Genomic DNA, 21,406 nt, shown 5'->3' with positions numbered 1-21,406 from the left:
GGGGCACGTGACTGTAGGCGCGAACAGTCAAGCGGGAAGGGGGGGAGGGGGTTAGGGGGTGTGTCACGTGACGCACCCCCCCCCCCACCGCCCCGCTCCGTCCGCCTCTCGTCGCTGTCACGTGTGCGGTGCCGGTGCGCGCGCGCGCTGCCGCGGGGCGGCTGCAACGGTTGTAACGGCCGTAACGGCCGCGGTGTGCGGAGGCGCCTCGGAGGGAGCAGCCCTGGAGGATGTGGCAGCGGCCGGGTGAGGAACGTGAGGCGTCTGCGGCCGGCCCGGCCCTTCCCGCTCGCCGCTCTTCCGTCAGAGCGCTGTGAGGCTGCGGCTGTCACGCAGCGTTGCCCGGCGCCACGCGAGCGTCTTCCTGCTTTTCTTATGGGTTTTGTGTCTCCGTATTCAGGACCTTCTGCTCACCCTTCCCTTTGTTGCCCGTTTCCTCAAGGCACAGCTCGAGCAGGCTGGAAAAGTGACGCTCTGAAGGTTGTTTTCCTCTCTGGGCTCTATAGAAGTAATTTAGTCTCATTAGGTCTTGAGTCTCCTGAGTGGCGAAGTAATCTGTAATGCTTTTTTAAATGGAAGCAGTTGGAGTGGCCTCTTTGGGGGAGCATCCTGCAGGCTGCTGACAGGAGGTAATGTGGCTTTCTGCTTTGGAGCTGTGTGGGAGTGCCTTTGGAGCACAGAGGCGCTTAGAAAAGCAGCATTTGGGAGGGAGAACAAATCTTTGGAGCCTTACTCCGTGGGGCCTTTGCATTCTTATTTCTGTATGCGTCTTGCTGGAATATAGGTGGGTTTTTTAGGGTGTCTCATCCAGAGCGAATGGCTTCATTAAGTTGTGCTAATGACTCAGCTTCTTATTGAAAATAAAAAGGAAAATGCATGTCGTGACTGGGACTGTAGCCTTGTTACGGTGGTTGAGCAACTCGGTCATCCTCGTAAGAGTTTCTTTATGTGGTTAAAACAGTCTTGTGTTCAATGGTGTCCATGCATGTGCTGGTTTTTGCTTGCATCTCTTTCAGCCGGTTGCTGAGCCAAGAGGACTGCTTGCCAGATCTTTCCCTGCGTTGCTCTTAAAAAGGCATCCAAAAATAAATCGTCTGCACGCAGAGGTTTGAGCGTATTGTCACGGGCATCTTGTCTTATGTAAGGTCTCAGGAAGGTAGTAAGTTATGACACTTGGTTTCAGGGATGCGGCGTTCTTGCCACCAAAAAAGATGTCACAATAAAGTCACTTAGTTTGTGCGTCCCATCAGTGTCAGTAGCATGCATTATTTCCCTCTTCCCAGCACTGAAACTTGAGATGAAAAACCAACCAAATGAGAAAATGTGGGGGGGACCACCCTCCTGTCTAGGAAACCACTGTGTGTAGGGTTTGGCTCTTCCTTGGTTGAGGGGTACTTAAAAGAGGGTCGTGTTGGCCAATCGTTTCTTGTTCTTCTGTAACTGGATATTCCAGCTTTTGTGTTCTCACTGCTGATTGATTTCCCAGTAGGGGAAATGAAGGCCTCAGCCTGCTGTTTTTCTGTGCCTGTGCAGGAATAAGAATAAGCTGCAACTTTAGAGCCTGAGGAAAGAATAACACAAACACACAACTGTTCTCAGATAATCTTTACAGGGGATAATCTCTAAAGAGTTAACAAAAGTTTTTTGTTCTGTTGACAACAAATGCTGTTTTCCCAGCAGGATATTGTGTTATTGTTCTGTCCAGCATGGCTTTGTTCATCTGAACTATACGCTCTATAACGTTTTACCTAAAAGCATTTAAAACAATGGTGTAAACATTGTTTTCTGGGGTTTTGTTTTGTTCTTGTTAGACAGAGATTCATGTATGCATGCTGTGTATCGCTCGGAATCAGCCTGCACATTGTTTCTGTAGAAAGCAGGCTATGTTGAATGCATAGGCAGCAGTTCAGCACAGAATATTGGAAGGGCTTCTATCTCTGAAAGCACGGGGCTTGTCTTGTTGTTGTGAACAGCCCTAGGTATTTTTTTTTTCCCTGATGCTGATGATGCCTTTGAGTTTTGTTTCTTTTCAGCACAGTGTGAGGCCAGTTCGAGTTCCTTTTTGACAAGTCATCCTTTCTTGCTTATTTTTAGCATCTCTGAAGTTGAAAACAATCACCTTTGTTTTTGTTCCTGTTTGCCCGCTGATATTGTTGGATAATTTCAAAGATGTCAGAGTAGTTAGGAGAGGCATGGCTGACATAAGATCCCTCTCCTGGTTGGTTCTGCAGTGGAGGAATACAGACATAGCATAAAGCAGTGTGGTTGGTGCGTTGTTGTTTATCATGGGGTCATGAAGCAGAAATAAAGAGTTAAGAGGAGCAGGACACAGTGTTTTGCAAAGCAGTGTCTACTAGAGCACCAAGTTTAAGATTATGCCTTCTGTACTTAAAGGATGTCATAGGATCATGGAATGGCTTGGGTTGGAAGGAACTCCAAGGATCATCACGTTCCAACCCACCTGCTATGGGCAGGACCACCAACCTCCAGATCTGGTACTAGATCAGGATTTCTTACATTCCTTTTCCTTTCTTAGGAACATGGGCATTAAATGTAGATATTGATGTATAAATGACAGGTATTCCATAGAACTGCTGCTGTGTTGCGTACAGAATCTAAGCAACGGCTTGTTAGCTGATCTGTGGAGGTGGCTATTTGCCTACTGATTAAAATAACTTCATTGCTTTGAATTCAGCTGGTACATTCACTACTGCATTGCACTTAGAAGCTTCCCCTTAAGGTGCAGGCTCTGAGGGGTGTTTATTGTAGTGGGGTCCAGGCCTCTGTGATTATCAGCGTGAGTAAACTTAGCTCTTTTGCTCATGTTGTACAGGAAGGTGAGTGAAGGACGCTGTGTCCCTCTGTGCTGCTGCTTGCATGTCTGAGGTCTTCGGGATCAGCCTCTCATTGCAAGGATCTGCCCAGAAGAAACTCTGCACGCGCCTTTTGCTCCTCATGTTCAGCTAGCTCCAGGGCTGAAATGAATTCTAGATTGTCACTGGAGAAAGCCTGGTATGCTACTCGCGTATGTGTGGCACCCAAGGACTCTTACTGGAAAGCTAGGAAGGTGGCTAAGGCTGTTAGGGAATCCATCTTTAGGTGGGGGGAAAGGTGGTGCTTATGCCTAAGTTGGGCATTTCTGTGGGAAATGGCAGATAAATAGTTAAGAAAAAGGTATGTTTTTCTTGACAAGTTTGTATTAAGTAGGGTAAATTGAGTAGGCGAAGTCAAGAATGGACTGAGTTGGAACTTGGTCTTCTCAAAAGAGCAAGGTATCACTGTTGTGTTTTTAAGTGATCGATAACATGTGAACATCCTGCATTGCAGGATTCAATGCTGATCTTAAATAACACTTCTGAAACTTTGCCTTGCTTGTCAGCACGGTTTTGAGAGCCGAGCATCTGCATTCAGAGTATCTGAAGCAAATAAAGGAGAGAACTGAGTATCAGGGAATTCTGTGCAATTCCCCAGTGAAAGCTTTTTGGATCTCATGAGACCTGCTGATAACTGTGGGAATGGATCATAGATTGACAGTGGCAGAATCCCTCCAGGATGTAAGCAGTGGTATAATTTTTATGGGCGGGATTGAAGGCCTACATGAGCTCTGTAGGTTTTGTTGGCTGGCAGCTTTGGTCTTGAGCTGGTGTGATTATCCTTGGGGAAACTGGGAAGAAGCAACATTGTGTTATATTATACACGTGTACATTCACTGACAGGTAACATCTATTATCCAGGCAGCTGTTTCCAGCTTGTTTCCAAGTAAGAAATGATAACAATTTCACTTAATCAGTTTTTCCTCCCATGTATTTCACTATTTAACTATACAAACCAGCAAGTTTTGTCTTGTGGAATGGTGGCTGTTTAGTAGTACTGGATACAGTTTGCTTATATATCCAGTTGAGTAAAGACCACTCTCCTAGTGTCCTACCCCAGTCATTTGCTGTTTGTTCACCTTAATACATAGTAATATAATTAACATTCTATCTGATATGAAATATTTATACTCTTGGACACACCAATTAGCACGTCTTTTTTCTCGTTTAAAGGAAATGATTTTGCTACCTGTTGATAAAAGTGTAAAATACACCTTTAGATTAGATTTTCTCTTTCAATTACAACGTTGTCATCTCACTTGCAGTAAGTTCATGAGACGCAGTAACATCATGGTGGATGTGGGAAAGTGGCCAATATTTACCTTACTGTCACCTCAAGAAATAGCATCTATTCGGAAAGCATGTGTGTTTGGTACATCAGCCAATGAAGCTATATACACAACGCACAATGATGAGGTAAGGCTTTACTAAAATGGAGCAGATTTTACAAGCCTGGGTAGACTGTGATTTCTTTTCTTCTTTCAAATCCTATAGAAGTTGTAGGATTGAGTCTTCAGTAGTAGAGCTGTAGCTGAGAGAATATGCTTTTACATGACAATACTGTCTTCCACTTTTGTGATTGTGTACTTTTCATAGTGCTGTTCCTGCAAATGGGAAGCCTGGCTTTCTGGCCTACACAGGTCTGAAGCATCCACACTCACTTAACTTCCGAAGTGCCTCAGTGTTGACATTCAGATTTAACTTCTCTGAGTGAAGTCCTTCACCCTCAAAAGTCCATGGCAAAGCTCTGCCCTGGTTTCATGAAGACCTGGATATCACCAGATGTGTACGCCTGAGTGTAAGTCACTTGAAATCAGTCTTCCTCTGTTTTTCAGGTGTTTGTTTTTGGACTGAATTGCAGCAATTGTTTAGGAACTGGAGATAGTCAGAGCACAATAGTACCAAAGAAATTAGAAGCCTTATGTGGGAAGAAGATTTCCAGTCTCAGTTATGGAAGTGGACCACACGTTCTACTTTGCACTGAAGGTAGGAAATTGATGTTTAATATAGAAGGATAGGTTACAGATTTAAGTTCTGCTTATGTTTAACAAGCATGGATTAGAGGGCAGTTATATGAATTTAATTGGATCCTAATGTACATGTGCACTAGGGGGTCTTCACTGATCTTAAGTGGAGCCAAATGTATTCAGTAATACATTTCCCTTATACCTCTGTTATGTGGTAACTGCAGAGTTTTATGATATCAGTTATGGCTTACTTGGTTTTAGCTGTGTGCTTTCACCTATTTCCACTGTAATCTAGAGGTCATACTGTGTTACATGTAGTAGTTGTACACAGCGTACATAATCTGTCTGCATCCAGAGGGATTTTGTACTGGTGTCAGTGCTTTTTATCTCCTTTTACTGTCTTGTTGGCACTTTTCCAATCCTTAAAATTCTTTCTATCTTAATTTCCTCAGAATTTGTGGTAGCTTTATCATATACTTAAATATTTTTGCAGATGGTGAAGTGTATGCTTGGGGACATAATGGCTACAGCCAGCTTGGGAATGGTGCAACCAATCAGGGCGTTACTCCTGTTCAAGTCTGCACAAATCTGTTACTAAAGAAAGTGATTGAAGTAGCTTGTGGCTCTCATCATTCCATGGCGTTATCGTTTGATGGGGATGTAAGTTGAAACCTGTTCAAATCTCTTAATTCCTTCTTGAAGTGAGTGGTGAAGGTGACCTTGCAGTCTGTGGCGGTTACAACTCAAGCTTTTCTTTTGCTGCCTCAACCTAAGGTGTCCTTCGCTTCAGAGCAGGCTTGAAAATAGCCTCCCCCCTACTTCCTACCTTTCCTCCTGCACCCTCCCCAGAGAAAAGAAATAATAGGGTAATAAATGTTTGTCTTATGTTTGTTGTATGTTTCACAGGAAGGACACCAGACAGCTATACCACTTACAGAGGGAAAACTCTGATGTGCAAAACTGGAGGTTACTTTCTTTGCAATTCTGATATTAAAGGGGTTTGTTGAGTTGTTAGCGTTCACTGGTTTGCCTTCAGTCTGTTTCTTGCAGTCTTCATGATTTCCACTGTTATTATGGAAAGAATTTTGGTTTGTACATCTCTACACACTTGTGTGTATAGCTGCTGAGCGAGCATTTGGTTCACGTGCCAAGTCTGCTTTATGCTATTTGTTTCTGTGGCTTGAGGCTATGTGTCACGGGAAACATGTCCAATTATTCTCCATTTAGTCAGATTTGACCACTGTGTTTGTGTGATTGGGACTGCATTTTACTGCATGGAAGAAAGTTTGAGTCAACTCTGCTTAAAAAGAAACAGAAGCACAGAAAGTACAAACCTTTCTAGCGATGAAAATGGGAACTGCAGCTCTTTCTATCCTAGTAATCTGAGCACGTCTGAGTTATGCTTAATTATGGAGTCATAATGCTGCAGTTAATACAGAAGAGCTGAGGGTAGGAAAGAGACTGAGTTAATTTAAGTGGAATGCATTATATCTCGGAAAGGATAGCCTGTGCTTAGAAAAGATCTTTGTGCTGTCATGTTTGCTTGGATTAAATGATAAAATTTGATACGTAATTCTTTTCCATGTGGGAAGGCAAGAGTATTCATGTGTTAGCTTAACTGTTGGTGTCAGCTACTGTGTGGTAGCTGCCTGGGGCGACTGTGCTGTCTTTTGTAATAAACAGAACGTGTTTGAAATCTCAGTGGAAGAGGGGAAACTTCTTTGTATTTCCCATGGAGCTGATGTTTGCAGCTGGCTAGCCATTGTGGCTAGTTAGTGTACTATAAATACATCCATAGTGTACTTTGCTATAGCTTAGTCTGTTGGCGCTCCGAGGTTTTATCTGTTTCAAAATCAATTAGATTGAAAGCAATGAAATATTTTAAGTGGAGTTATTTACAGAAGGGTTTGGCTGCAGAAAGCCTTGTGGCTTTCTCTGAAGTTTCAGAGAGGCATTGGAGTTGGAAGTAACTCATAGAAATACTTGGAATAATTGATTTGTACGGTTGGTTCAGTGTGAGTTTAATGCAGTGCAAGTAAAAACTGTGAAGACGTTTATGTTACTGAGATATGTATTGTAGATCAAAATATTCAGTAGGAATCAAAGATCCAGAAAATACAAGTAACAGTAAGCAAAAGACTAATGCTTTCTTTTCTCTGTAAATTAGGCATATGATTTGTGGGTTTCTGTTGCTTTGTGGTGGTGTTAGTACTGATGTCTGACTCCTGGCTTGGTGAACTCGATCTCCTCTGGGTTAACTGGCACCCTAGGGTGTGCACATTTTCCATAACCTATCTCTGTCAGCGTGCAGGTGGTTAGCATCTCTGTAGTGAGTATTTCTAAGAGGACAAACTCATTAACTGTCTGGTTTATCAGAGAGCTATCAAAAATAGTTTTATGCCAAGGGCGTAGCGTCAGTAATAAATATTGAAGAAACTGAATGTCCAAAGTTAAGTATTTTTATAGCAAACTACTTTCCTGTCTTTTGGACTTTCACGTCAAAGAAGGCTTTTCTAATATGAATTATCTGCGTGCCACTGGCAAACTGGGAACTGTCAGAAATGCTGCTTTTTGTTAATGCCATTGTGTAACAAGGTTGTGTTACTTTGACATGTGACCCGATAAAATCAGCTGCTTTAACAACTCCTGGAAGACTGAAAAAGAGAGATGATTATCTGGCTATAACCTAGGTTATTGTTCTCTCAAGGGTACTGAACAGTGGGGGCTTCAGTGTGTTTGGGAATCAAATCACTTTGACTTGAATTCATGTTTTTCCAACATCATGGAAGCATGAAGTCCGTTCATTCTGCTCTTCTGATCCAACTTCTACTTAAGGTGGAAGTACATTCCTTGCGCTGGCTGAAGTCAAATGCTCTGATTCTGTAGTAAGAAGCTGGAGAAGTGCTGTGTTCTTATTTCTTGGGTCGATTCTGTTGCTGTTTATTAATTAAAAACAGGTGAAAATTATCTTAAACGTTAAAGCTAGTTAAATAGGTTGGTTTACCCAGTCTGATCCTGGCTATGGTAAGATTACTCTTTATTACTGTCATTAAGTCTTAAACTACAAGGTTTTTGTTTGTTTGTTTGTTTTATGGAAAGCTATATGCTTGGGGCTATAACAACTGTGGTCAAGTTGGATCAGGATCTACAGCAAACCAGCCAACTCCTCGGAGAGTTTCAAACTGTTTGCAGGATAAAATGGTAGTTGGCATTGCTTGTGGTCAGACCTCCTCCATGGCTGTAGTAAACAACGGTGAGGTAAGCATTGCTGTGTTCATTCACTCTCTATTAGTTACTCTATCTTAGAAGATTAAGGTCTGAGCATGCAATCAATGCTGATACAAAGTGCTCAAGTTACAGATGGTCGTGTCTTTATGGTCTGTCTTTATGGTAAACTTCCATCTTATGGCAAAAATTGCATTGGAATTTGCCTTCATCCAGTCTGCATCTGCGGGAGTGTGAACAGTTGTATTCAGTTACATCATCGTTTCAGTAGCTTCGTGAACACGTGTCTTGATTAGACTTTTGAAAGCATGCACAATTAAATGGTTAATCTTTCTGCAGAAATACAGGGAATGATCCTAGTTCCTGAACGCATTGCGGAATTGCCAGCTCCAAAAAAACCCAACAAACCAACAAAGGAAGAATTTGAACGTTTCCCCAGTATTGTGCAACAGTCCCATTTCAAATAAGAAGTTTACAATGCTAACTTGAGTTTGAACTGTAACTTCCAACTTACTGTGTCTCAGAGCATAACGCTTTCTTGTGACAGGAGGGGCTGCAAAGGTCCTTGAGGTTGAGACAAGCTTCCATTTTGTCTTCGTCTGTCCACCATAACAAAGGGGAAAATTTGAGCTAAGCTGGGGGCTTCACCTTAAATTAATCCAGTAGATGATCAGATTTATTTATTTTAAACACAACAGGAAGGGAAAGTATAGGAAAAAAGTCAACTAAACATGTCAAAACTTGCAGTAAACTAAAATCTGTGTCATTACAAAAGTTCTTCAAAGAGATGTATTTTTGAACATAATAGAAGTGTATTTAAAATGTAATACAGGACTGAAAAGCTGAATATAGTCAGTTATACAGTGTATTTAGTATCTGTCATCCTTCCCTGTATTCCTTTTGAAGTAGTGTACAGAGTACTTTTAATAAGATACCTTTTTTGGACTTGTGCTTGATACTAAATCTGAAGAAACTGAGAATGTATATTCTGTATTTCCAGGGGGCTGACTTACTTTTGTTTTCCTATTGCCTTTAGGTTTATGGCTGGGGTTACAATGGTAATGGTCAGCTGGGTCTTGGGAACAATGGCAACCAACTAACTCCATGCAGAGTGGCAGCATTACATGGTGTGTGTATACTCCAGGTATGTCTAATGTTGAAATGAGAAATGCATTCACGTTTCTAGCATCTGTTGAAAGTGTATCTTTAGTCTTATTGCTGCTTCTGGATTTCACAGCTTTAATACTGAATTTACTTGGTTCCTACAAATTGCACTAGGCGTATATTAAGGCGTAGTCATTCCATAATGGGCTTGCATTTGTAAGTGTGAATGCCTTGTGTTTGGCTAGTGTAACTGAGTAAATTGTTATAGATAAAAACTACATCTTTGTTACAGAGCTGTATGAGGAAACTGCACTAGGCAAATATAAAAAGGGAAACAAGGGAACGAATGTATTCCAATTCGATTCTATGTTGATATTCTAATTAGCCCTTCTAATGTGTTTTGTGCTAGCTTTAAGTGCTGAGTAATAACACATTTTATTAGGTTGAAGATAGGTAGATAAAAGAATGCCTGAGGTATTTAACATCAGCTAGACTAAGGTGATGTGTGTGGTAATTTCGTTCTTGTCTCTTTTTTGTTTAGTAATAATGCTTATACATTTACTTACAGATTGCCTGTGGCTATGCACACACACTAGCACTAACAGATGAGGGTTTGCTCTATGCCTGGGGAGCTAACACTTATGGGCAGCTGGGAACTGGCAATAAAAGTAACCAGCTAAGCCCTCTGCAGATCATGATGGAAAAAGAAAGGTAATCTTTCTGAAGCTGTTTCTGTGTTGATATATTTGGGTGTGTGTTGTTGTGGTCTCTAGCATTGGAAGCATGTGCACTTGGGGGTTGGTGGATTGTATTTCTATTGCTAACGTTAAAAGCACAGGAAAGCATGGTAGCTTTTTCTATAGACTGAATGCTTTTTGGTCTCTCTAAAGATTATTGAAAGTAAACATTTTATACTTTCCCAATGCTGAAAAATAACGACCAAGTGTTTGGCTTTTCTAAATGTGATTCTTTTGGTCAAAAATTTGAAGCTATGAAACCAATGAGCCAAGCTTTTAAGCTGCGTTGGGGCCTACATTAAAGGGGAGGGGATGAGGGCAGGGAGTGACAAATGAGGGAAGATGAGTTTTCTGAAAGAGCCTTGGACAATGGTTAAATGCCTCTGGACAATGGTTAAATAGAACTCAGTTGACAATCTTGCTAGAGCTGTGGCTAGGTGCTCCTGCTTTCATCAGTGGTACCATTTGGCAATTTCTTAGATTTGTAAAAGATTGACCTTTGTCAACACTCCTCCAGCACTCTTATAATATTTGGGATGTAAGTCCTATGGCTCTTCTGCTGTTCACTTACAAACATGAACCTCACACCCTTTCTCTGGACCCGTGTATATATACCTGAAGGTAATTTAGTTTGGACACCTCATGGTCTATAAATCCCTTAACTTAACATAACCTCTTGTTAAAAGGAGATTACAACTAGGGAATACTCGTGGCTGACTTTCTTTTCCTCCATTTGCATTGGAGTATAAAATACAGCTGAGGAGGATGTCTAAACAGTCATTCTAAGAAGTCACTCCTATTTTTTTTCCTGTTTCTTACAGTTTTCATTAAATGAAAAAGTGCACAATGCTGGGATTATTTAAGGGCTTTAAAAAGTTTGGAAGGGGGTGGGAGGGTAGAACAAGGGTAGAAGCCAACGCAGCAGAAACCACTGAGGTGAGTCTGGCTTGTATGTGAAGGAGCTGACACTGGTGAAGCAAAGTGAAATATTCCATTTGATGGAGCTGTTAGAGCGAGTCCAGAGGAGGCCATAATGATGATCAGAGGCTGGAGCACCTCTCTGCTGAAGAGAGGCTGAGGGAAAAAGCAGCAAGAAAATGTTCAAGTTCTGGCTGGAACCTGAGGGAGAGACAAGTCACTTGAACTCACTCATCTTGCTTGACTTGGCTCTCTTGGAAACAGTATCTTAAAGTGGGTGAGCTGTCATTTCCCATGAAGCATATTAATGCTTCTCCTTTCATTGATGTAACCCTTCTGTCACTTATGCATAAAGCTGCTGACAGTTCCTTGGATGGCATTTTATGTTATTTTAAAGAATTTTGCCCATATAGCTTGTAAGGATCTTTTAGACTGAGGTTTGTGTTAGCATGGATACAGTTTTGAAGATGCACCTGTTAAGTGTATACTTGCAAAAATTCAACATGTTGTACCATACATTTACTATGAGGGTATTGCTTTATATTAAGCATAATATTACTGATTACCAGTACATATACTGAAAGGTATTTTAGATCTTGGTCTTTTATGCTGAAAGAATTTTTTACCTAAAATCTACATGACCTAAAAAGCTGACTTATCCAGAATATTGTTCTGTCAAGGAATAAACACTTGAAGATGCATGCTTTTAGACTGTTTGTCATACATTTGTTTGTCCCGGTTGGTCTGTGTTGGATTTTTTTGCTTTTTAAAACAAGAAAAGCCCAGGAAGAAAGTTCTCTGCATCTTTAACATGGGGGAAAGCCAGGAAAGCATAGCTTTTACTTCTGAGCTTACCCTAGAGCTTCTCCTGATTTTTGCTTGTTGTCTGGATAGAGATGCTGAAAACATCCTTGGCAGTCCTTTTAATGGAGGTGTGATTCTTCTGGGTTCTCCAAATAGCAAGATAGGGATTCTGTGAGCAGTGGGAGGAACAGAACAGATGTGTTCATCAATAGCACACTGAAGACTTTACTTAAAAGGCAGTGATAGCTCTTTAAGAATGAGGAGTTAAGTGTGTATTCGCTTCCAAAAGACAATGCTTTATTTGGGCAGGAACTTGTTCCAAACTGAGTTTCAGCATTAAGGGAAGGAAATCAGGCTGGTGAGGAAGTGGTACAGGTTGTCTGGAAGTGGTGGATGCCCCATCCCTGGCAACACCAAGGGAGAGGCTGGATGGGGCTCTGAGCACCTGATGGAGCTGTAGGTGTCTCTGTTCATTGCAGGGCAGTTGGACCGAATGGCCTTTAAGGGTCCCTTCCAACTCAAACGATTCTGTGATTCTATGAAAATAACAGCAAAATAGGAAGCCAGAAACACAGGCAGAAGATCAGATCTCTGTTTACATGTAAGGGAGGTGGGAGGCGACGATTAAAAGAGGGACAGAAGTGTTTCTTGAAAAAAAGGCTTATTGAAAAATACATAGGATCTTAATTTTAAAATGTCTGTTTTGAGACCTTTTAAGCATGAGAATTCTCATGTCTGCTTTGACAGAAGTTCTGTAAAGTGCTCTATAATATCATAGTAGTATTATAACTTTCTGGACTGTTCGTTATCTATAGGTTTGCAAGTTCCATAGACATTTATCGTTGAGAATGAGTATCTGATGTGTATTGCTTTTAAAGGTGAGGGTGGGCAATACTGTTTTTATTCATCTTCTTTCTGTGGTTATGGGAGAGGTGGAGAAATGTCCAATAAAAATGACAGCATCAAAGCAATGTCTGATTACAATAAAATCTACAAATAATCTGAAAGCATCAGTGCAGCTCTTAAATAATGATCTATTCAGGCAGAATCACGCTGGTGCAGGACAAAGAAGTGCAGGAGTGTAGGTGCATAGCTTGCTCAGCTGTTTCTTTGGTGCAGCTCTTAGAAGGTCATTCCATTCCATACCTTGAAGTGTCTTACAAGGTTTCTTCTGTTTGCAGGGTTGTGGAGATTGCAGCCTGCCACTCTGCTCACACTTCAGCTGCCAAGACGCAGAGCGGCCAGGTGTACATGTGGGGCCAGTGCCGCGGCCAGTCTGTGGTCCTTCCCCACCTCACTCACTTTGCCTGCACTGACGATGTGTTTGCTTGCTTTGCTACCCCTGCTGTCATGTGGCGTCTTCTCTCAGTAGGTGAGAACAAGCTCTGAGATGGCAGCTGGTGCTTGAAAAACCAAATAGCGTTGATTTAAATATTCTTACGAAACTTGCTTCTGTGTTATAATCTATGTGCACACCTGTGGTTATTACTACAGTATACCACTTCTGCTTCAGGATGGTTCTTGCTTTAAGAAGAACTGTCAATTTAAAACTAGTTCTTTCCAGGGGGTGGTGGTGGTGTTCCTTTGTTTGTTTATTTCTCTTCCATCCTTCTACTGAAGGAAACAGTCTACTTCAGCCAAGGATCCAGAATGGGGTTAACAAGATTGTTTGTTTGCCAGTAAACAACCAGAAAGAGCCCTGTTTACACTGTGAAAATCGTGCATTTCCTATGTTCTTATTGTTTGAGCTTCAGCTCAGGACAGCTCCTGGATCAGTAAACGTTACTTATCACTCTTAAAACTCTTTCTACTTGGAAGATTGCTCCTGACTGTTGTTACTTTGGTCTTTAATGACTTTGAATTGTATGTGTTGTCTTTAGCTTTTCCTCCTTCATATTTCCTCTTCTAGCGTGAAAGGGTAAGAGCAAATCTCTTATGTTTCATGCTAGAAAAGCAAAAGTAACCTTTTCTTCAGACTTGTACTTCTACCTTTGCACGTTACACATTACATTTTTCTACTCTGTAGACAGCCCTGTAGCTAAGAGTTCCTCTCCCAGCCTACCTTCTCCACAATAACTTCTCATTTAGCACATTTTTGCATTTATAGTGGTCCAAATAACAGCATCTCATCTATAGAGGGAGCTAAATAAGCTTACGAGAGACAGAAGATTAGCTTGGAATGGTCAGCCTCTGGGTAAATCCAAGTCTTGTTTTATCCCACTTCCTCTGTCTTCTAATCCTATGAAATATTTGTTACTCTTGCCCTTTGCAGAGGTCTGGTGGTTGTCCTGAACTGTTGTCTTTTCCTGGTAGTGAAGGCTCTAAATGACATCTTCCTAGTTTCACTAACTTAAATTTTCAACTTTTATGAAGTATTTCCAGATTGAGTATAAAAGGTATTTGGATATTGTTTCTGTATTTTAATTCTTCACCTAATATTCCCACTTACTCGAGATATACATCAAAAGCATTAATTCTCTGAGCATTTTTAATCTCCATCCTGCATATATTTTTTCTTCTCCACCTTTTTTATTCATACAGGCTATAAAAACTTTTTTCTCAGCTTTTTCTTAGTGAGAGCTAACTGCATAAAGGTTGTGTTCTACTTCCAATTATGATGGTGCTGCCAAAGAAATGAGTCGGTCACTCAGGATTGGCTGTACTGAAGTTCAAATCCGCAGCCTTTTTGAGGAATGGACTTAAGGTATTTGGAGTGAAAGTCCATCATCAGCCTAGCTTAAACCAAGCTGGTGACCTAGGAAAAAATCACATGAGCCAATGGCTACTGGAGTGTGGTTTAATTAGCCCTGATGAGATGCCAGCTCTGTGTATGATCCGTGCAGAGTAAACTACAAGAGTTTGGGGTTTTTTCTGTGGCAGAAATGTAATATCTACTACAGTAGTTTGTTATACTTGCAGTGGAAGCATTTTTTCTCCTTTCTTCTGTTTTCTCCTTCTTTATTCTTCTGAGATGCATAAAATAATGGGTTGAAGTTATCTAAAAATGTAGAGTTCTTGCTTTACTCAATCTTAGCCAGCTTGTGCTGCATATCTTGCTAGGGTTTCTAGAGTTACAAAACAGGACCCTTCTGAGGCCATTGCAATAGACCTTACTATTAAGAACTGTCAAAGAGCTGTGATCTCACAGCTTTAATCCCCTTCCAAAGTTGCAGAAGTTCTCTATCCTTTAAAGTAGATACTGGATTTTCAGTACAGTCTCCCTTCTTGCAGCAGATCTTGTGTTGTCATGATTGACTGATAAACTGAGTATAGCAGCATTAACAATAGCTGATATTAATGAGCTCTGACAAAAACTCAAACGAGCAAGCTGCAGGCTGTTGCTGTTCACCGTGTCTCGAGTGAGTTGTAGGTGGTGCAGGTTGGCCAGAGGTGAGTCTGCAGACTGGTCTCTCTTGGTGTAATTCAGGTGCTAGTGCAGAGCAGAGCTGACCCAGCACTATTGCTAAGCTACCAGAAGGCTGCTGATTTCACTGCTGGTCCATGCATGGAGAGCGAGAAAGGAAGTTCTCCAGGTACTGGAGAATCTCCTTGGTGCTGGGTAATGAGCTGGAATGGGGACTGCTGACCATTGCTGCGTGCACCTTGTGGAGCAGTCTTTGCCAACAGAAAAGGGTAATAGAGTGATTCATTTGAGCCCTGATACTGACCTATTTTCCTTAACATTCAGTTACCTCAGTGGCTAGCTGTAATTACAGTGATGCATGTGTTCTGTATAAGATGCTTACACGTGCTTTCTTTGTTTAAAAATTGTTTCTGCAGAGCAAGAAGATTTCTTAACAGTAGCAGAGTCCCTGAAGAAGGAATTTGACAGCCCAGAAACCGCAGACCTAAAGTTCCAAGTGGATGGAAAGTACATCCACGTTCACAAAGCTGTTCTAAAGATCAGGTAGTGGTTGTATTTCACAGCTCCTGTTTGAACAATAAAACCTTTTAGTGTTGTATCTAAGGGGAGAGGGGAAATAGGAGGGGGTGACACCTTAAATCTGCAGTATATACCGTCAATCTGTAATCACTTTAAATGAAGTGATTGTAGAAGGCATTGAATCAAAACTCTGCCTTAAAACAATCCATACTCAGTTTTCATTAAGTCTCTTTGTTGTTGCCAGAATAATATATTTTGTTAAGCTAGTCTGATTGCACCATATACTGAAATGTTTCTATAGCATAGGTTGAATTGGTTTTGTCTTGCTGCATAAGTATAACAATGTACATGGTATTAGGAACCAAAATATGGACCGTTGACTGATAAGATATGGTAACATATATGTGACTCTTGTAGAGGGCACCAAATACATACTTCAGAGAGGCTATAATGTTTCATTCGTGTGTACGTACAATAGTGTTCCAGATGGTGTCTTTGTCTCTTAGGTGTGAACACTTCAGAACCATGTTTCAGTCCTACTGGAATGAGGATATGAAGGAAGTGATAGAAATAGACCAGTTTTCTTACCCTGTGTATCGTGCCTTTCTCGAGTACTTGTATACAGACAGTGTGGACCTTCCGCCTGAAGATGCAATAGGTATTGTTGTGGTCCAGTTCTGTTAGACAACAGCATCCAGAGCAACTGAGAAAGGGCACGAAGAATAAATGTATTAATATAGGCTTCTAGTCCTGTGATGCATTTTTTTTCCTGGTGATTGATTCTGCTGCCTTTAAACAACCACCGTAGCAAATTTGCTACAGCAGAAGTAATGCATGAAGCACTTGCACACCTTACTGAATATAATGTAGGCTAATACAAAAGGATGTACCTAGATGTAATAATGGAAACTTGGGTAGCAAAGCTGAGAACAAACTGTGATTCAAGCCTAGATTTTTTACAGTGGTACACTTATGCTCATGTTGTGCTGGTTTTGCAACAGCTCCACTCTCAAGCTCGCCTATTTACAGAGATTAGCAGGATTGCAACATGTGGATAATAAAAAGCCTTTCTTCCTATCTGATAGTAAAATACTCTTATAAAAGAGTAGCGGCCCACTTGCGATAAGTGTGTTATATAGCCATATAGAACTGCGTACAGAATGCAGATGCAGCCTGTGCCCTGGGAGAGTAAATTGTTGAAAGGGCAGAAATAATTGCATGTGACTAATGTGATGACATCTTAATTGCAGGGCTTTTGGACTTGGCTACTTCATACTGTGAAAATAGACTGAAAAAACTGTGTCAGCACATTATCAAGAGAGGGATTACTGTGGAAAATGCATTTTCATTGTTATCTGCTGCTGTCAGATATGATGCAGAGGTAAACTTCCAAAGTTCAATCTCTTAAACAGGGGGCTCCTTTCTGACCTAAACTTTGGAGGAAAGCAGTCAGTCATGTTTTCATATAAGCTAGCTCTAACTTAATATCAGATAGCACTATCTGCCACTTTCAGGATATGAGAATGTTGCCTTTGGAGTTAAGAGCTTCATTGCCAATACAATTTTTATATATGTATTCTGGATATGACTTGGCAGAAAGGAGGGGTGCAGGAAAGGTGAACTAGTACACACATATCTAAAGATGACTGAAGTTGCAGGTAGAGAGTTGGTATCTGTCAGTGTTTGCATTGCTTAGCTCATGGCGAAAGTCTATAACACTATGCCAGTTTTCATGAATTATTATTTCTGTGAGGGGAAAAAGCCTCAAAAAAACCTAACTCTCAAACAAGGGAAGGGTTTAAAAACAAAGAAAAAATCATGTTATGAAAAGAAACTCTTGTAAGCCTCAAGCTATCTGTTTTGTAAGGTTGTGGGTTACGTGTGATATTGTGGAGGTTGGGTCTGAGGAGTGGTTTATTTTCTGGGTTATTTTAACTACAGTCAAATACGCTTTAAATTACACTTATGAAATGGCAAGATTACAGCTGCTCTATCAACCTAATTAATTTTGAAGACTGAGGAACAGTGTGTGGAAAAGGAGGAAGGCCAGTGAAACATCCTGCATAATGTCAGGTTGCATTAGTAGATCACTGGCACGCAGCTTTGTCATGTAATCAGGAGGTATCCCTGGGCTTTCTTCAGTCCTTTGTGTTCAAACTAGCATCCATACATCGTATTTGCAGCTTAGTTGGTTTTTAACCTATTTATAAAGCAGTTGGTTCTCGGTAAGTGAATTCTGTGATTTTTTTCTTGCACTTGATATCTATCAGTAGGCATGAAATGCCCTAACGCAGCTACTTCAGAGCCTTGTAGTGTGTTGCTGGTTTGATATCCCGTAGTGAAGGGCTGCCTTAGTGTCTGAATTACGGCTTCAGCTCTGCGGTGGTTAAAGATTGCATCGATGCAAGTTCATGGGAAACAGGAATCTTTCTGTACTTCTAGCCTTAGAAGGTTGGTTGTGGAATGGGTGTTGAGTGTGATTGATTCTGGAAGGGATGGGATGCTGGAAATGGAGTGATGGTGGTTGGCCTAAATGCTACGTCAAGGGGATAATGGGCAATACTGAGGGGCTGCCTTGTTTGTTAGTGTTGGACAGCAATGAAAAATGTGTAGGAATACTAAATCAGAATTTGAAATTGCTTGCGTGATGTAGTTCTTCCAAGGGTCTGCCTGCCTGGAAGGAAGCAGGTAAAAGGACTTCACTAATTGAAAATGATTTTAGGACATGAAACTCCCCTATGTTTTTGGGGATTGAGTGACTGGATGAAGTGGGAAGAAGTAGTGCAGGTCTTCCTGCTGACTGGAAGGTCAAATCTAATCATTGGATGTACTTGTGCCTTTTTTCATTTAAATCTGTATTTAAGTACAGCATGCTGGGAGTGCATCCATCCACAAGTGAAATTCAGCCTTTTTTATATGGAGTTTTGAATTTTCCAAGGTTTCTTAGTAGTAAAAGAATACTGTTTACTGTACACCTCTGTTGCATTGACTTGGTATATGAATTTTTAATAAAGCAGTGCAAAATACTGTGATGCGTATGATGTAATTTTGTTTGAAATGCTGGTTGATTCTGTTCTTCTTAAAAAGCAAAGCCTCAGTGTTCAGTTCTAATAAGCTTGTCTTTTTTCATTGCACAGATGCCATACAAGTCAAGAACTGCAGCTCCAGAAAGCCTGGTGTTAGGCCAGGCCGCATTTCTGTATTACTGTTGTGTCAAGAACTCGCTGGCACACAGTTGCTCTAGTTGTCAATACTGACCTTAAGTGAAAATCTGAATAACAAGTCTGTCATACCTATGGTGGCTTAAAGAGCTGTGCACGCTTGCTGTGTCTGACTGCAGCACTCAGTCCACTGAGCTAAGGAGGAAGGGTGTGTTCTTGTGTAGAGAGCACAGTTCCATAAGTTGGTGAAGCACTGAAGGAAGAGGAACAGAATGGGGAGCTGCTGTTCTGGAAGGGCTGTGGCATCTTCCTTACAGCAGCTTTGCTCTGCACCATGAGGAATTGATTTCCTCCTCAAAGGGGAGTTGGAAACAAACAGTCTGAGCGGGAAGCATTCTGTGGTCAACGTCACATTGTCAACTGCTGTCTTGTGTTTTATAGACATCCTTTCTCTCTGACATCCTGTGGGTGCAATGATGGTTCTCTGGGAGGCTTTTCTAATCCTTAAATGGAAGGCACTTCCAAGTAGTCTCTAACATCCAGAGCACATTTTCTGCAAGAAATGCTGCATTGTGCCACAGTGTATCTTTAGTTTTGCTTGGGTCATGTGTGAAACACTATGTAACCTGGGTCTGTTTCTAATGAGCACGAGGTCTTCTGCCTAAACTCTGCTTTAATGCTGCCTGGTATACACTTGCATTGAGCCTGGTGATGTGCAACTTGAAGGCTTTATATAATTAAGCAGGAAGTAGTCAAGCAGCCTTACACATAGATCTGAGTCCGTATTATGGAATGAAAGAGCTGAATTGTCTTCATCCACAGTCTTGGTTATGTTTTTCTACCCTAGCAATCCCTCTTATTTGTATTGGGTTTTAACAGCTGTCAGTAAACATAAATGAGACAGTTCACATGAGGAAACTTGAAAAAATACAAAAAAACCCCAGCTATTCTGAGCACTGTGACTGCAGCTGTATAGGGAGAACCAAACTATGGCTGTTTTGTCCTCATAGCCGCGTTAGTGGGGGCGGACTCATTTTCTGCTGTGTTTATGTAGGCATGCTGGGAGGAGGGAGGAAAAGGTTGAGAGGTGCTGGGTTAGTTTGTCTAGTTCTCTGCAGAAGTAAAGCTTAGAAAGGCAATTGTGCCCTACTGAATGTAAGCTTCTGTAATGGAAGGAAGATAACGAGACTTCTTTCTTTTTTTTTCTACTTAGGACTTAGAGGATTTCTGCTTTAAGTTCTGTGTCAACCACTTGACTGAAGTGACACAAACTACAGCGTTTTGGCAAATGGACGGCCCCCTGCTAAAGGAGTTCATTGCTAAAGCCAGTAAATGTGGAGCCTTTAAGAACTGAATTGAGGCTGTAAGTGACGGGCATCTGTAGGATGTTTTGCAGATGTAACAGGTCGGTGTAACTGCGCGGGTAAAAGCATTTCCTGGTCTCTTGAAGCAGAAGCTGTGGAAGGCCACAGCAAAATAAATATTCTCTGTACTCAAGATGGAACTGCTGTAAAACTGTCAAGCAATGTACTTGCATTTAGCAGATCTGGATGGAGGAACTACCACAAGAGCTCCGAAGGAAAGAGTAAACCTGCAGCATCCCAGAGACACCAGGTGACGTTAAGGACTTTTAGGCTCTGAAATCCCATTTCTAGTATTGCCTATTCATATTTTAAATTTACTGTTTGAGGCGCTGTCCTTTGGGGGCTCAGAGCCCCTGAATGAAGTCACTTAAATCATTAGCTCTCTGGGTTGTAAAGAGCCAAAGGGCATGGATATCTTTTATTGCAGTTGCATGACGTGAATGAAATTGCTGGTTGCTTCGTGTAGTTAACCAAGTGTATTCAGTGCTTAGAGAAGTGTGCAAAAACAATGCATCCTCGAAGCTTGCAGAAGTAACTCTGACAAAAGTAACTCTGAAGAGAGGGGTTGCTAGCAGATCTAGTTGGAAGCCAAATTCTATGTTTGGGTATAACTCAATATAAGTTGTAATGTATACTTTGTGTAATCTGCTTAAGTAATATTTATGACAGCTAATGGGAAGATTCCCCACTTTGACTTCAGTTAATTGATTCCCTTAGTGGGAAAAGAATACACTGTTCTGAAAGCATTTGTTTCTTTTTTTTTTTCAATTAAGTATTGTATAAATTTAAACTACATGCAATAAAATTCACTTTTTTTTAATAACTCTTTACCAGCAAACTTCTTGGAAGAAAATGTCAAGCTTTGGGTTAGGTATAGCCCCTAAGTTGATTTGTTAAAAAAACAATATCCAACCAAAAACCTCTCAGACAACATGTGACTGAATCTTACTGACCTGACTGTGCTTGACATGCATCTGTGACCTCCATTTCAGAAAGCCTGAAGCTTATCCATAGATACCAGCACAGCACCTGGTGACTGCAGTCCGTGTTGCTGATGAGTCCAGATGGAAACGCTGACGCTGTAACCTCACAGAGGCCATGTGCCACCTACTGTTTGCACTGTGTGCTTTAAGGGTGTTGTTATGCTGTCTCCAAATACAGAGTAGAAAAGTTTAAATTTGAAGTTTAGTTTGACGTTAACTGCAGATTGGCTTTTGGGGATAAACCTTTGCTCAGTGTCGCAGAGCCAAGAGTTTCGTAGTGTTGTAGAGACCAGGGATCTTCTACAGCATGAGAGGAAGAGCTCAGCATAAAACTGTGGGAAGAAACCCTTCTACATGTGTCAAAAGCAGTGTTAATGCACAACTTGC

The 21,406-nt window shown here is 41.2% G+C and overlaps 1 protein-coding gene and 1 long non-coding RNA gene across 12 annotated transcripts; one reads left to right on the top strand and one right to left on the bottom strand.

The window, feature by feature from the left end:
- The first annotated feature begins 133 nt into the window (after positions 1-133).
- Positions 134-20,859, top strand: RCBTB1 (RCC1 and BTB domain containing protein 1). Of its 11 annotated transcripts, none has more exons than XM_046914631.1 (14): positions 134-246; positions 401-480; positions 2,834-3,012; positions 4,139-4,289; positions 4,709-4,859; positions 5,334-5,500; positions 7,940-8,098; positions 9,102-9,209; positions 9,738-9,880; positions 12,810-13,000; positions 15,409-15,535; positions 16,018-16,169; positions 16,762-16,892; positions 19,886-20,859. In XM_046914631.1, the coding sequence occupies exons 3-14, from the start codon at positions 2,981-2,983 to the stop codon at positions 20,024-20,026; spliced, it is 1,653 nt and encodes a 550-aa protein (XP_046770587.1). In that variant the 5' UTR covers positions 134-246; positions 401-480; positions 2,834-2,980; the 3' UTR covers positions 20,027-20,859. The 11 variants fall into 11 exon arrangements, with proteins under 11 accessions (XP_046770587.1, XP_046770585.1, XP_004938772.1 ...); XM_046914629.1 differs by having other exon boundaries at positions 401-629; XM_004938715.5 differs by lacking the exon at positions 401-480.
- LOC121109141 lies at positions 5,829-12,811 on the bottom strand. The gene is made up of 2 exons (XR_005847654.2): positions 11,680-12,811; positions 5,829-8,664 (listed from the first exon to the last, which is right to left on the bottom strand). It is a non-coding gene; the product is annotated as an uncharacterized LOC121109141 (long non-coding RNA).
- Positions 20,860-21,406: the final 547 nt, after the last annotated feature.

Source organism: Gallus gallus, chromosome 1 (assembly GCF_016699485.2).
Source record: "Gallus gallus isolate bGalGal1 chromosome 1, bGalGal1.mat.broiler.GRCg7b, whole genome shotgun sequence".
NCBI classification, from domain to species: Eukaryota; Metazoa; Chordata; class Aves; order Galliformes; family Phasianidae; genus Gallus; species Gallus gallus.
This window is presented reverse-complemented; position numbering and strand designations above follow the sequence as displayed.

Excerpts from the sequence above, each read along its gene's own strand:
- RCBTB1 (XM_004938715.5), top strand. The coding sequence starts at position 2,981 with ATGAATTCTAGATTGTCACTGGAGAAAGCCTG. Across the intron at positions 16,170-16,761 it reads TCCGCCTGAAGATGCAATAG|GGCTTTTGGACTTGGCTACT; the intron begins GTATTGTTGTGG and ends TCTTAATTGCAG. Across the intron at positions 16,893-19,885 it reads CTGTCAGATATGATGCAGAG|GACTTAGAGGATTTCTGCTT; the intron begins GTAAACTTCCAA and ends TTTTCTACTTAG.